The following is a 15,570-nucleotide window of genomic DNA, read 5'->3' on the forward strand; positions in this document are numbered from 1 at the left end:
TTGAGTTAGGTGCCTTGAATGATTCACAGTGCACTGTTAAGTGGCTTAATAAACAAATAAACAACAAACTTTTTCTCAGAAAATGGTCAAGTATAATAATAACGTGCTATTCTGAAACAAAATGTAAATAAATGGGGGGTTCAAGACTATATATATATATAAAAATAAAATCAGGTTATGAGTTCAACTGCTCAGTTTTCAAAGAAGCTTAAGTTAAGCAAAAGTTAAATCTACAAGAACAAATCACAATTTTGTTTTAAAAATTAAAATAAATGCACAATAAGATTCACATGTTCACATTAGAAACAATTAAAAAGAAGAGAATCACATACTGACGGGAAAACTCATAATTCCTGAGAAGAAACTCACAAATTGTAGAGGATAAAAAGCAAAAAGTTAAAATAAAAAAAAATTATTTAAAAATTAATTTAAAAATTTTAAAAAATTAAAAAAAAAAGATATTATTGTATTTTTGTGGTAATATTTTGTGCTTTTAATGATTATAGAGTTTTTAGTGATGATATTTGAGTTCTCATTTGTTAAATGAGCTTTTGTTATTTTGTTTTTATTCTGAAATCGGTGACGGAACTTTAACCCGGAAGCAGTGGAGTGTTATTATGCTAATGATGTGTCATCAGGACTGAGGGTGGGAAGTTTAGGGAAAAATAAGAGCGGCGGGCAGTGGTTTGTACTTGTCTAGGGGGTAGTATAGGACATTTAGAAAATCCTTTCTTTGTGACAGCGCTGTCATAAAGTTGTCGCGATAGCAGGAGTGTAATACTGGGCGCATTTCTTCCACAACTGGACTGTTAGCAGCAAAGCTAACAGGCTGTTTCTCGTCTTCTTGGGTCCGGACGGGACGGAAGAGGGATGTCCTGCAGCTTATTTGAGTTCTGTCGGCTTCAAGAGTTCAAAACGGTCCGGCACTTCTTGTTTCGGAACGAGAAAAGCGAGCCAGTCGAAGAGAAGAGTCAAACAGGTAACGATACAGGAGGAGGATAGGGGTCTTCTGCAGCTTCGAAGTGACAGTAGCTCAGATAGCAGCTCGCAGCATTAGAAAAGTGACCTCGGTGCTGTAAAGTGGTTTGAAAATGCGGATAAAGTGTGCATAACTAGTTTTGGTTAGTTGATTAATTTTATCATGTTACAACGGAATAAATGAAATATTCACCGCCTTAATGTGCCTTTTGTGAGTCCAGAATCAAAAGCAGCTTGCAGCTGTTTGCAGGTGAATCCTTGTATGGTTGTATTCAGGCCTGGACTCGTTTTGCACGCAATGTTATATGCATCATTTCGTTTTTCCGCTATGTGGAAGTCAATACAGAAATGCTACTATATTTCAACCTGTTGATGTCAAACACATGGGGTGTATATGAAAGATGAATGTAGCTTCCAAATTTGAAAAGGAAACATCTTAAACCTGCATTATTTCCACGTGGTCAGCAGGGGGCGACTCCTCTATTTTAAAAGAAGTCTGATCGTATAGATGTCCATGAGAAAATGAGCCTATTGCTCATTTGATCTGTGACCTCAGTAAGCACTTTACCGATATGTTTATAGGCTCAGTCGTTAGTTTTATGTCTGGTTAGTACATTTTAGTACTACTAGAAGAAAAACAGGATATGATTTGGGGTGGGCATACCTTACGATTGTCAAGTGTGAGGGTCCCTTAACTGAAGGACTTTCTGACCATACTGAAGATGGATGTGGTGAAAGTGTTAGGAGTATGTCACAGTATAGAACATCTCGTTTCCTGTTATGACTTTGGGGGAGGTGTTTTATCAACCATGTGAAGTTTAAGTGAATTTGAAATGTTGTGCACCAATTTGCAAGACACATAACTTTGACACAGAATATTTCAGTGTTTGAGAAAAGAACCATGGGCCGATTACAGCATGATCATTAAGCTCAGTATCAAGACTTCCTCATAGCACGGATGGCCTCATCTGAGATGTTCTTTTGGCCGATCACATCATTCTAAATCTTCGGTAGGGCTGGGCCATATTATACCGTTCACGGTAATACCGGTATAATGTTAGGCAACGATAGGAAAATGAAATATCGCGATAGAATGGGAGTAAAACGCACATGCGCAGTGCCTTTGTTTTCATACGCACATGGCCGATTGTTGAGTGAAACAGATGAACCAGAATTGGTTTGTAAAAATGGTGCAACTTCCGTGATGTGGAACTGGTTTGGTGTTTGTCCATCAGATACACAACAAAGTAGGGCTGCACGATAAATCGAAAATTTATTGTCATCGCGATATCAGCCTGCGCGATGGGCCCATCGCAAAAGACGGCGTAAACTGCGATAATTGGGTACCTTAAAATGTTTACACACGTGCTGTAAAGAATTTACCAATCAAAGAAATCCATTTACACATTTGACCAGTCGAATAGAGCCCTTCACGGCATTAACCAATCAAATGGATTAGAGGCCCGCCTCCTACGCAGGTCGGGCGCGAACAACGCTGCAGCAACGAGTCAGAGTTGTAATGGCTGAGAGCGAGACGCGTGACGAGAATGCTACTGAACTCGTGGCTAAAAAAAAAAATAGTACCTCACTTATTTGGAGGTACTTTGGATTTGATAAAGACGACGTTCTCCAAACACAGGTACTCTGCAAAACTTGCCGAACACTCGTGGCAACCACCAGAGGAAACACGACTAATCTCCACCATCATCTTCAATACAACCACAGAGAACTGTTTGAAGAGTTCCAGAAAGATAGGGCTAGCCAAACAAAGGTTGCTAATGTTAAGACAAAGAGCGCAGCAGTCCAACAGCCGTCTCTGTATCAGAGTTTTTCAAGTGGAATTCCTTATGAGAAAACGTCGAAGCGGTACAAAGAAATAACAGAGGCCATTACACATTTTTTGGCTAAAGACATGATGCCTATAAATACAGTTAGCAGAGAGGGCTTCACCAGTCTGATACATAAAGTGGACCAGAGATACCGCATCCCCTCACGAAACTACTTTTCACATGTCGCCATTCCACAAATGTATGAAACATGCCGCAAGACCGTCATGTTTGAACTGAGCCAAGCTGAAAACTACGCAAGCACTACAGACCTATGGTCAAGTCGTACAACGGAACCATATATGAGTTTCACAGTGCACTTCCTCACCGAAGACTTTGAACTGAAAACACGGTGTCTAGAGACTGTGTATTTTCCAGACTCCCACACTAGTGAAAATATAGCCCATGTATTACGTGAGGTGTTAGCCAGCTGGGATCTTAAAGAAGATCGACAAGTGTGCATCACCACAGACAACGGTGCCAATGTTGTGAGAGCCACGGAGCTAAACAACTGGGTCAGACTTCAGTGTTTTGGACACAGGCTGCACCTTGCAATCGGTAAGTTTTATTCAAGGCAGATCTTTTTAGCAATGAAAATGTGCTATACATTATTATCAAATTGATATTGATAAGGATAATGTTACCTTTTTAGACAACTTTAGTTATAAATTTCAATTAGTTGTTTTTTTAAAAAAAAAAGGTTTTAAACATGACAGTTTTTTTGTTTCCTCTTATTTCTCCAGAAAATTCTATCAAAGATGATGCCCGCATTGCCCGAGCCATTGGACTTTGCAAAAAGTTAGTTGGACATTTTTGCCACAGCTGGAAAGCAAAGATGGCTCTGAAAAAAGCACAGCAGAAGCTCAACCTCCCAGAGCACACACTGATCACAGAATGCCCAACCAGGTGGGGTTCCAGGCAGAAGATGATTGAGAGAGTCCTGGAGCAGCAGCGGGCCATTTCTGATGTCATCTCAGCAGACAAGAAATCAAGACACTTGATTCCTACTTGGCAGGATCTTGAGGTACTGGAGTCTGTCAACCAGGCATTACACCCCCTGCAAGACTTTACAGATGCCCTGTCTGGTGAGAGCTACGTTAGTGTTTCATATGTAAAACCAGTCCTTCATCTGATGAAGACGTCGGTGCTTGCAGAGAAGGAAGAAGACAGTGATTTGACAAAATCAATTAAGAAGAAAATCCTCGAGTACCTGATTACTAAATATGAAAATCCAGCTACCCAGGAACTTATGGACATGGCGTGCTTCATGGATCCCAGATTTAAAGTCAGCTACACCAGCACTGATCGAGTCTCAGACATCAAGACCAGAGTGATGTCAGAAATGGAAGCAGTGGCACAGAAGGTATTCATGCATGCTTATATATAAAACCTTTCAATTCATATTTAGTCCAAAATGTTTACTTTTCTTATAATCTGCTTTCTGTTCCAGGAGAGAAGCTCCGCTGAACCAGAGGCCCAGACAGATGATCCACCCAGTCGTCCCCTGAAGAAGGCAAAAAAGTCCCTGGGCAGTTTCTTCAAGGCAGCTCCAATCCCTACCTCCTCTTTTATGCATCTCTCACAAGCTGTTGAAGCTGAGCTTAACAGCTACTTGCTATCCACGGCCATAGACAGTGAGGAAGACCCCTTGGCATGGTGGAAACTCCACAAAATGACATTCCCACAGCTAAGCAAGCTTGCAAGGAAGTATCTCTGCATACCTGCAAGTAGCTCACCTTCAGAGAGACTTTTTAGTACATCAGGAAATATAGTAACATGTCAGTGCACATGTTTAAAACCTTGGAGAGTAAACATGTTGGTTTTCCTTAACAAGAACTTGCCATAAAAAACATTCACTCAGGAAGGATGAATGCAAGATAGAGAAACCTTTTTTTTTTTTCAAAAAATTACAAAAATACACTACCTACATTGTTCTTAATTGTTGATAATATTAGTCTTGGCCAGTACGACCACAAAGGTAGACAATTGTTCTTTGGTGTGTTCCCACAGCAGACAAGTTCTTACCTATAGTTTAATCTAGTAAAGTTTCCACTCCAGTTTTGACTTGCATCATAACTACTTGGTGAGTGGTAAAATGATGAACAACTGCATAGAGATAATTTGCAGTATAATTTAAGTTATGTTTATTTAAAACTAATTATAGAGACCGGGAAGGATGTCTTTCAGAATTCAAGCCTCAGAAATTTTTTTATGGGGGCAATGTTTCAATGTTTGACTGCACTTTGTTGTTACACTGCTAATACAGCAGCTTTCATTAAATAAAACTGTGCAGTAAAACGGAAATTATGTATTTGTTTTTTGTTTTTTTTTTGCTATTTATTTTATCGCAAGTCATATCGTTATCGCAGTATTGATCACAGTTATCGCACATCGCAGGTTTTCCTAATATCGTGCAGCCCTACAACAAAGCACATTTTTTTGCAGAACATGCAAGCGGCTGTTATTGTCATATTTGTCGGACTAAGATGCTCTTAAATCTGGGAGTAATCTGGGTCCTAAACTCCGTATGCTTCAGGTCAAACAACACTGCAGCATCACTTAGAGTTAAAAACTTTCTAAATTCTTTCATCTTTAATAAAACGATCAGCATTGCTGCTTTACCAGGTGTAACTATAAAGTTTAACTTCCAGGCATCCATGAAAACAAAAGTTATTACATTTAACGGAGTTAGAAGTTAGCAGGAAGCTAGCGGAAGTTAGCTCGCTAGTTTCGCTAGTTACCTAAGCATGATATTGCATGTTCTGACTGAGAGATTTCTGAAAAAAATCAAACGTACAGCTCTGCTATCACTTCCAACATAAATGAAGACAGGAAACTAAACAGCAGTGACGTTTGTAGGGTTACTGAAGTTGGGCTAGCTGGTATATAATGATGTGCTACGTGATCGCTAGCGACACAGCTATGTTAGCATAACATAAACAGTGAAGCTGGAGGACGAACACTAACACTTTTCCACTTATAAAAGTTAACGTGAAGGTTCCTCATGGTTAGAGACAAATGCAATCGCATGGCAGGATGCTGTAAACGGACCAAACTTCAGTCAGGAGAACAACTGAGATAATCCATCCACAATACGAGGTTAGTCATTAATATACTGCAACAACATGGGAATAGAGCAGCTGCAGAGAATTCAACATTAATGAATCAATGGTACAGAAGTGGAGGAAGCAAGAAGAATGAGTTTAATAAAGTTTGATTTATCTGACCGCTTTGTTTCGCTTAATGTGCCATATACCTTATGGTCCGAAAAATACGTACTGCACACTGCAGTTTAATGTTGCAAAGCACCTCTTTTTAACCATATAACCATATTATACGTGGTTATGCTCAGGATATGCCAGCCCATTTCTACTGGAAATGCCTTTTGGTTAAACTTTCAGCAAGGAATTTGCATTTGCACTGTTACATTTTTATAAAGCTTTAATGTACATAAAAACCAGCTTCTTGTTTAAGTGAAAATAAATGGAAGGTTGTCTTTTTGCGCTAGTAATGTTGTGGAGTTGTATTTTGTCTCGCATCAATTATATCGTCGGTTATATCGTTATCGCAAATTTTCAAATATATATCGTGATAAATATTTTTGGCCATATCACCCTGCTCTAATCTTCGGTGTGATAATGTGGTTATTTTGGCCAAACAATAAATCTGTAGCTAGACGCCAGGTAGCAAACAGTTATATGTCAACTATCCCAAGTTCACTAATCCACCAAATATTGCTGGTATTAGGTTGTTGTTTGCATCCATCAGTCGGAGGAGGAGAAATCTGCAGGTCTTTTTAAGTGTGAGTCATTGCACATGAGGTCCCTGAGGGTGTCACTGCAGGATGCTCAGCAGAAAGGACAGATAGAAAGGGTGCTTGGATGTGTTGCATTCATGCGTCATTTCATACTGATGCCTGCAGACACACACGCACTGTCGTCATGGGGACACTGAAGTGCCAAGGCGTAAAGCAGCAGGATTTCCTCCTGATTTCTGAGCTTTACGCTGTTGCTATATTATTAGTTCATTTCCCTTTGGCACAGAGCTTCTGACTGCTCAACTTTAGCTGCCACAGTTATGTAGCAGCTAAAGTTATGTAGCAGCTATGACTTCTGCACCCCTTCTTTACAGTTCTTTCAACTGTATAGCAGAACTTAACATGTTAACATCCTGCTGCATATAACAGGTTTGATTTTTTTATAGCTAATTTTCTCCTTTATAACATTGATACAAGGGATAAATATTTATATAACTCACATGTTTAAATTTTGTTAAAAATTTCTTAGGGATTATTAAAGTATTCTGATTCTGATTAATGCTTAAAGTTTGCTTCTTTGACATGTGGATGCTAACTCAGGCGGCTGTAGCTACTAACTGTCTGCCAGGGTTCACCTCAGCTAATTGGACTCCCTAGACTGGACCTCCTTAGTATGTTTGTCCGTTTGGTGCCCAATTACCTGAGAAATTATTTTGCTTGCTGTGCAGTTAATTGTGCAAACAGACTGTCAAAAAAATCTGCGCTCCAGCTCATACTCGAATACTTTGTTTGGCACTTGCTATTAAATAGCTGGTACCTATGAATGCAGCTTGCTAGCTTAGCTAGCTGATAACTTGCAGTTCCATCATGTGGCTTCAAAAAACCAACACACATTTCGAGTCTTTTGAGTTTATCTTAGTCACTGCATTCATCTCTTCTCTACACTCTGTTTTAGCCACCGTACAAGCATCACAAACTTGACCCATTTTTAAAATTTATTTTATTTATTTATTTGTTTCCTGCCTCTTACTCAGAAGATAATGAGCTGTCTTGGGACACCTCTGACTGGGAGTCGGCATGGGAAGGTGGTGATAATAAAGAGGAGGAATCCACCTCTGATAAAAAGGTTTGTCTCATTGTGGAATGTGACATTATTGGTGTTTTAAGTTGATGTCTATTTATTTACAGGGAAAGAATGTGTCATTCTGTCATTTTTCTTAAAGTTGTCTGTGCAGTGATGAGACCTGCGCAGTGTACTGCGCTATGTGTCATGCATGTCGTATAATGACATATAATAATATCGTTAATGAAGTTACAGCTAGCTGGATAACCACCACCACTTTTGCTATTACAGACATTAATGTTTTGTGCCATTACACAATTTACTGATGGCTAAAATTAGTAGTCTTTGACACCGAAGCTAATAAGCATTTTCACTCAGATGTGATTTTGATAGCAGTAATGTTAGCAAGCAAGATGCAGTCAGCCTGCTACCTGTAATGCATCTATGCTGCATGGATGCTGCAAAAATCCTGTCTGAAGCCACATCAGCGTTAGTTTTCTTTTAGTCCATGTGTGGAGTTTGTGTTGGACTTCTGTGTTGGGTTGGTGTGGTCAGACATTGTCCGTTAAAAAAGCCTTTAGCAATTCAAAAATATGACCTATTTTACATTTGAATCAACTACTGATAATATTGTCATTGGCTGTGACATAGGACAAACACTCATTTTATTGTTGCAATGTCATATAATATTAGAATATAAGCGCTCAATGCGCACTTCTAAAGGTGGCATAGGTCTGAAGATCTCCTTTGCTCTGCAGGTCGCGGATGATGCTGGCGGGCAGGGTGAACCGTGGCTGCAGGACTGTGTCGTGTCCCTGTCGCCCTGCGCTGACCTGCTGGTGGTGGCCCGTGAACAGAAGGCGGCCTTTCTCTCAGGTCAGATTCTCAGACGCGCACACCCTGATATGTGACTCTGGAGTTTTCTTTCATACTGTTCGTTTTGTGTCTCACTATGGAAAAGCATCCCATGTCCTCATCAGATGCTCTCATACGACACCACTAACCCTCATGTCAGGAGGGCCTAGGACCCTTCTATTTATTACCTTTTTCACAGAAGCCTGTTGACAAATAGACTATTGGGCACTAAAGTGTCCACAAATTCAAGCAGGAGCAGCTCATGAGCAGCACCAATAATTTCCTCTAGCTAGTCGTGGTGTAGTAATACTTTTACCCTTGGAAGTAGAAGTGTTTCCCGAAGCAAAGTAGAAACAAATTGTTTGCTTTAGCCAACCCAACAATAGGGCTAAGCATGTAGTTGATCGGAATATAATAATAATAATAATAATAATATGAATGCAATGTAATAATATAAAGGTCAATATATGGCTTAACCCAAACTTTGTCACAAAGGCTATGTGCCACCTTTCACCTCTGAGCAACAGCAGTAGCTGCTTACTTTGTGTCCAGTTTATGCAAATCCAGGTTTACCTGGACAGAACTAACGGTTTTAGATTTAATAACCAGTTGCTTTGTTTGTGGTTCTGATTGCTTTATGTACCTTTCTTCTTGCTTGTCGTATTTTATTTGTGTCAATGAAATTAAGGAGCTTCCCAACTGTAGTAAATGAAGTATTCCTCATCTTTCTTTATTCTTACAGCTAAATGGCGAACAGATGACAGCGGCAGAGAAGAGATGACTCTGGGAGTATCTTGGACTGGAACTCTTAGCACTGAGGAAGGGTGAGAAAACAATATGTTAACTTACACACAGTCATTGTGGAAAAGGTTGATAATGGCTCCTGTTGGCGAATTATCCAGGTGATTGAATTGGAGGATGGAAGTGAGACAGATCAGTTATCCTTAGTTCAGTTTAAAAAGTGGACCTTTACTAAAATGACACCCCTACAGTTTTGATGAATGTAGGAATTCAGCTATAGAAACCAAAACAGTTTTTTGCAGGGGGTGTTTTTGTGTCTGTCTTTGTGATTCCAGGAAAAAGGAGCAGATAGGAGGTCGATTTCAAACTGCCAAAGCAAATTAAATCCTTTAAAACGACAGATATTTCTCCTGTACTTCCTTCTAAAAAAAAACTTTGAACACAACATTCAGCAATTTGGGAGCAACAGACTTTAGTCTTGACCTATAAGAATATGTTTTCAAGATTCCCACCTCTTTACTGGTTTCAGCTTTCTCTTTCTTTCTAACTTCAGGTTCCTCAGTGATATTTGGATTTTCCACTTCAGGCTGTTGAACTGCAGATAATTTACTTTCCGCCTTTTTTCCTCCTTTTTTCTGTTTCTGAATCCACATCTCCTCAGGCGCCGATTCAGCAGAAGCAGCATATGAATTATTGAAATCCAAATCCTACGGAGGATAAAACAAGGTGGTTGTTTTGGGGATAATCATCCGAAAGGTGCTCTTGTGAAAAGACTGTCATTTAAAATACGCATGAAAAATAGTGTTACATATTTGCATATAATCTGATACTGTTAAAGCTCTACCACTTAAAAGAAAAGGTTGCCTTTCTGTTCCAAAAAACTGAAATTTACAACTCTGACAGACCTTTTGCTCCTCTTCCTCGTTCTCATTCATCTTCACAAGATTTTTTTCTGCAGTATCAGCACCAGTCTTATCACATCTGGCTGCCTCAGTTGCCTTTTGAGTTTTATCGCTTCGTGAGGATCCAGTTGTTTCTGCATTACTTTCAATTATAGTCTCATCATCTTCTTTTTCAGAGGAATCTGACTTGCCTTGTTCTTCCTCCTGAAATAACATAAACAGCATTACAAACAATCAGAGCAGCTTTAAAAATACCTTTCTGTCTGGATTTTCCACTCTGACACTTGCATGTACACACAACAAGGATAAAAATAGACTCACAGCTGAACCGTCTTTAACTGCACTCTCCTTTTCTAGCCGCTTCTTTTCTTTTTTACGCTGCAACAAAAGACGGAAAATTCTGGTAAAAAAAAAAAGCAAAACGCCAGCATTGCTAGAACGTTAAATCCTAATAAGTATGCATATGCAGACCATTTTTTTACACTTGTTCTTCTTAGTTTTCTCCTTACGCCTTTCCTCTTCTTCTGTTAACTCCTTTGCAATTCTATCAGCTTCCTGGTGAAAAAAAAAAAAAGGCAGTGTCAACTAACGTTCCAATAAATTCCCAAAAAAGATTAAAATCTGACAGAGTGCACACAAGATAAATTGCTTTGGATAAAATTACCATTTTAAAAGATAAATATAATACCGCTTAAAGTTTTTTCAATGCTTTGGTTTATTCCCCACAGAGTACGTGAGTCAGAGAGAAAGATATGTCCTATTACAAACCAGACACAAATATTAAAGAGATCGTTCCTTGTTTCATTTCCCAACAAGTGCAATAAAAGGGCAATACCTCATCAGTGAGCTGTTTTATTTGCGGATGTGGTTCTAAAGTCCTGTTAGCGGCCCTGCGTTGATAATAACGATCGTCGTCGTCGTCGTCATCATCTGAATAAACGATATCTTCCTCCAAAGGATTTAAAAAATTTAAACCTGCAAGTTATAAAAGACAAATACAAAAACGTGATCGTCACTCCACGATAACACAATGCAAAGATCACGCCAAATTCCCTGCTGTTTAATCACGAAAGTGGTGAAAAGGACCACAAAAAAAACACAACACCTGGGAACAAGTAAATAACAACATTTTTAAGTAAATGAACTAAATCAAATCAACTACTACAGCTTTTTAAAGAAAGTTCCTCCTCACTGTTACTAAAGTGTCATAAGCATCTGCTTGTTACACTCAATACATACATGAAATAAGTGTTATCAGTTTAGTTGGATTTCTTGTGGCTATAACAGAGGTGGGAGATATACAGCAGCTTTAGAATTAAATAACAACATTTCAAGAACATTTGCAATAATTAGATTTTGGCTGTTGTGGGAAATATCTGTTATCTGTTAACACTGTTTTGCTGATGCTTGCAGCTTGGACACAATAAGTGTAAATATAGGTAAGTTTCCATCAGTCTTTTCTAATGAGCAACTGTCACTGATGACATGCATCCTAATTTGAACTGAATCTACTGAAATAAGGTCCCACGGGTGCCAGCAGCATTATGATGCAATAACAGTGACACAGCATAATTCTGATGCAAGTGCATCAGAATTCATTTCCCTACAAATTAAGTATAAAATAACTGCTTAACACTTTCAGCTCTTGAGCAGCCTGCACAATTGCACAGAACACAAGTTTAAAAAAACAAACAAAAAAACTCAAAAACAATTCCTACCTGGGATGTAAACAGCTGCTTAAAACCCTGCTTTACCACCATGTAGCCATGTCAGAAAATTTCCATCCAACAATTGCTCTTCCTGTCACATGGAGCACAACTAGCAATTGCTCCAACCAAGCTTGGTGGGCTCATTTTCTTACATTTGGGCCACACATCACTGCCAGCACCTCCTCCTTCATAACCTGGTTATCAATGTTGGGAGTTTGCCTGAAGTGGTGAAACAAGTTTGTTGTTTCCACCTTTAGCAGGAGCATTTTTTCTGTATATTAAGTCTTGTGCTTTAATGGAGCGCACTGAAGTAGCTCCCTTTTAAACTGCTAAATCCTCGTAAGAGTCTGATCCACGGCTCTGCCTCTCAGGCATAACTGTGCTCGTCTCATTGTTGTCCACTTAACAGATGGCGTTGCTATATCAACAAATTTGTGATATGACAATTTTATATCACGTAAAAATTTATACTGGTATTACGGTAGGCAATATAATAGGCACAGTGCTAGTCTGTAGTTGTGGATTTGCTGCAAGTGGCTCAAGAAGATGTATGTCTGATATCCCTTCCCATTCCTTCTGTTTCCTTACTCTTCCAAATGTATGCTCAGTGTTTCCTCCCTCCTCTATTTAACCTTAGATTATTCAACACTGCACTTGCATCAAAGCAGACAAATTTAGCAGACAGTTTATATAAAAAGGAAAAAAACAACAACAGCTGAGCAGCAATGCTTAAAACTACAAGCCTATACTAAAGCTTGATTTCAAGCTTGATTTCCTCTTTAACATAACTTGTAACAGCAGTTTCAGAGAATGCTTTACCAAAAAAGCCAGGCCGGATATCATTCAGGAAATTGCCAGAAGGAGCTCGTCCACTCAGGTAATCTACCATTGATTCCTATAAAGAAAGAAAAAAAGAAACAAATAGTTAGCATCCAACATATTTACATGTTTAAAAAATGAATCTGCTGTAAAATAAACTACAACTGGTTTGGTTTGTAATTAATAGTTTCAGTATTTTTAAAGCAGAACTGCAGCCTGCATTTCACAGGTTCTTGCTTCTTGCAATCAAATGTTTGCTGGTTGGATTCCTCTGTCGTTATCACATGAATATCTTTCATCCTTTTATACATGAAGGGGGTCGGAAGTTCAGAAAATGCTAACAGGTTTGTGTGTAGAGAGTTATTAAATTACTGTGACATTATATGAATAATTTCCTTTGATACTAATTTGTCTCTAGAATTAGGATATTTATTCTCCTGTTGATTGACTAATTGATAATGATTAAACAAGTCATGTCTCAAATATGATGACTTCCAGCGTTCCTTCGTTTTATGTCATTATGAGTTTACTACCCCAGCTTCTTTTTCATTAGTACATCTTATCTTCACCAGCCTGGGACACAAAGCACAATACAAAAGTCTTAAGCCACCCTTCCTTTCTTTATATCAGTGCTTCAGGCTTTCTGAAGGGTCTTTTTTTTTTAAACATTGGCTTATTTACCACTCTTTCCCCCCCCTTGTACCAATATTTTTGTTCGTTTACATAAAAATATAAAAAAGAGACACCTAACTCAAGAAACCAGAAACGAGCTGTGGCTGAAGTATACCAAAGTACATGAAACGGGACAGAAAAATCATAAAAAAGTATAACAGGAGTTTCTTCAGCAGTGCCTCTATTTGTTTTGGGGCTAAATTTCAGAGAACGGCGCTGGGATTATGTCAAAATTGATGGAATTATGAAGACAGAAAACTACCCTCACATTTTGCTCTACCATGCAAATACCTTCTGGACAGAGTCTCACTAGCAACGTCTTAAGGGTGACATTGCCAGTGTGTTTCAAACAAACACTATCAGTCCACAGTCTGGACCTCAACAGTGTGGGATCATTGTGACAAAGAATGGAACAAAAGCAGCTTGTTAAAGAAATAAAGTAACTCCGAATAAACAGCGTTCGCTGTAAGACTGCAAGCAAGACGTCTGCTTTATTACACGCTGACGAGCCACCATGACCACACCTAACATCATAATAACCTGTTTTTCTACATCTGTGATAACACTGTAATAACAACACAGCAGTTTTATGGCTTTAGTCATACTCACGTGTGTGTGCATTAGTCTCGAGTTTTCTCGAATTCTGGGCATGGCTGTCCCACCTGGCAGGTAGAGAAATGGAAAAATAAACTTCAAACATATATTTAAATACTCAAGGACTAGCATGTAACGTTGGAGAGTTAACATTAAAGGTGGTAAAAACACAGCAGCGTCACCTTCGCGCTGTCTGAAAGCCACAATAATACGTCGTTAGCTGGTAAGCTAAACAGCGACATAAGCTCAAACAAGTCAATTTCTTGGTAAATGAAACTGATGGTCAGGCCTCCCTAATAAGAAATAACTATCACTGCTTTATTCTTACCTTTCACAATCTTTCTAGGCATGTTATTATTTCTGTGAAGTGTCGTCCAGAAGCTGTGTTTATATATATATATATCGTTGGATAAGCAAATTCTACAGTACAGTGATCCCTGCTTCCTGCTTTCTGCTTGTGGCGTCGGATTTCTTCTTCTGCTGCTCATTTAGCCACCTGCGCTTCTTCTTTGACGTTTTGCGGAAAGCTTTAATCATTAATGTTGTATTACTGCCATCTTGTGGTAGTGGATTTGTGTGTGTGTGTGTGTGTGTGTGTGTGTGTGTGTGTGTGTGTGTGTGTGTGTGTGTGTGTGTGTGTGTGTGTGTGTGTGTGTGTGTGTGTGCTGTTTAACTGTGACACTAAATAATATTAGAGAGCTCACGACGTCACAAGCCTCGAAAGACGCAAACACAAACTCATGATTCAGGATATTCTTCTTCAGGTGAGATGTGTGTTCATTTAGTAGTTTATTCCAACCTTTATAAGGATTTGTAAGAAAAATGCATCACTTGCAATGTTTATTGTTGTTCTTTGTTGTCTCCATGGGAAACATGCTTTTCTTTTTCATGTATTATTTATCTATTAATTTCTATGATGTGGAGTTGCTGGTGTGTTTTTGGATCATTGTCTCGCTGTATAAACAGCTTCAGGGCATAGATTACCTGAATAAACACAAAAGGTAATTTGTAAATGTGGATATCATTTATTCAGTTAAAAAAAAAACATTATAAAAATCTACCTACCAAACTTGGTAGTGATAGTGTAATGATCTTGGAGCTGATTTGCTGCTTCAAGGTTACTTGCTATAATTGATGAAACCATGAAGTCTGCTCTCTACCAGAAAATCCTGAGGAAGAATGTCTGGCCATCACTTCATGTCTTGAACTCCAAGAACACGTGTGTTATGCAGCCGGACAATTCTACCTCTGATGAACTCAAACTAGGGCAAAACAAAAACAGAATAAAGGCTTTGAGTGCCTAATCACATTTAGGACTCAAATGCAATTGAAATGCTTTGGCGTGACCTTAAACAGACCGTTCAAACTGAAAAGTTGAATAAAAAATATTTTTGCAAAGAAGAGTGAGCCAAAATTCCTCCACAGTAATGTGAGAGATTCATTGCCACTTGTGGCAAAATTCTTTATGGTACAGTCAGTTTTTAAATGACTTTTTCATACTGGTTTCAATAATTTATTTCCCTTAATAAATGAAATCATTATTTAATAATAGGTTATCATTTGCCTTATATGAACATTTGTTTGATCCTGTGAAATATGACAAATATGCAACAAAATAAGGAACAATTAAGGAGGAACTACTTTTTCACAACAC

General features: G+C 38.7%; 3 protein-coding genes across 3 annotated transcripts; 2 read left to right on the plus strand and 1 right to left on the minus strand.

The window, feature by feature from the left end:
* The first annotated feature begins 564 nt into the window (after positions 1–564).
* Positions 565–9,726, plus strand: LOC113012670 (rab3 GTPase-activating protein non-catalytic subunit-like). The gene is made up of 5 exons (XM_026152970.1): positions 565–979; positions 7,596–7,687; positions 8,383–8,500; positions 9,222–9,303; positions 9,556–9,726. The coding sequence occupies exons 1-5, from the start codon at positions 871–873 to the stop codon at positions 9,602–9,604; spliced, it is 450 nt and encodes a 149-aa protein (XP_026008755.1). The 5' UTR covers positions 565–870; the 3' UTR covers positions 9,605–9,726.
* Positions 2,191–5,092, plus strand: LOC113012668 (zinc finger BED domain-containing protein 1-like). Its single transcript, XM_026152968.1, has 3 exons — positions 2,191–3,362; positions 3,548–4,167; positions 4,255–5,092. Exons 1-3 carry the CDS (start codon positions 2,498–2,500, stop codon positions 4,648–4,650), a joined length of 1,881 nt encoding a protein of 626 aa, XP_026008753.1. The 5' UTR covers positions 2,191–2,497; the 3' UTR covers positions 4,651–5,092.
* Positions 9,180–14,501, minus strand: LOC113012669 (NKAP family protein CG6066-like). The gene is made up of 9 exons (XM_026152969.1): positions 14,245–14,501; positions 13,932–13,984; positions 12,651–12,726; positions 10,958–11,097; positions 10,594–10,677; positions 10,444–10,500; positions 10,126–10,326; positions 9,733–9,927; positions 9,180–9,293 (listed from the first exon to the last, which is right to left on the minus strand). The coding sequence occupies exons 1-9, from the start codon at positions 14,402–14,404 to the stop codon at positions 9,288–9,290; spliced, it is 972 nt and encodes a 323-aa protein (XP_026008754.1). The 5' UTR covers positions 14,405–14,501; the 3' UTR covers positions 9,180–9,287.
* Between the last annotated feature and the right edge of the window lie 1,069 nt (positions 14,502–15,570).

Source organism: Astatotilapia calliptera, chromosome 19, assembly GCF_900246225.1.
Source record: "Astatotilapia calliptera chromosome 19, fAstCal1.2, whole genome shotgun sequence".
NCBI lineage: Eukaryota > Metazoa > Chordata > Actinopteri > Cichliformes > Cichlidae > Astatotilapia > Astatotilapia calliptera.

Bases quoted from the DNA above. Each gene is read 5' to 3' on its own strand.
- LOC113012668 (XM_026152968.1), top strand. From the start codon at position 2,498: ATGGCTGAGAGCGAGACGCGTGACGAGAATGCTACTGAACTCGTGGCT. The intron at 3,363-3,547 runs GTAAGTTTTATT...TTATTTCTCCAG, and splicing joins CAGGCTGCACCTTGCAATCG to AAAATTCTATCAAAGATGAT. The intron at 4,168-4,254 runs GTATTCATGCAT...TTTCTGTTCCAG, and splicing joins TGGAAGCAGTGGCACAGAAG to GAGAGAAGCTCCGCTGAACC.
- LOC113012670 (XM_026152970.1), top strand. From the start codon at position 871: ATGTCCTGCAGCTTATTTGAGTTCTGTCGGCTTCAAGAGTTCAAAACG. The intron at 980-7,595 runs GTAACGATACAG...CCTCTTACTCAG, and splicing joins CGAAGAGAAGAGTCAAACAG to AAGATAATGAGCTGTCTTGG. The intron at 7,688-8,382 runs GTTTGTCTCATT...TTTGCTCTGCAG, and splicing joins AATCCACCTCTGATAAAAAG to GTCGCGGATGATGCTGGCGG.
- LOC113012669 (XM_026152969.1), bottom strand. From the start codon at position 14,404: ATGAGCAGCAGAAGAAGAAATCCGACGCCACAAGCAGAAAGCAGGAAG. The intron at 11,098-12,650 runs GTAAAGCATTCT...TATAACTTGCAG, and splicing joins TATCCGGCCTGGCTTTTTTG to GTTTAAATTTTTTAAATCCT. The intron at 10,678-10,957 runs GTATTGCCCTTT...TTTTTTCACCAG, and splicing joins TAAAACAGCTCACTGATGAG to GAAGCTGATAGAATTGCAAA.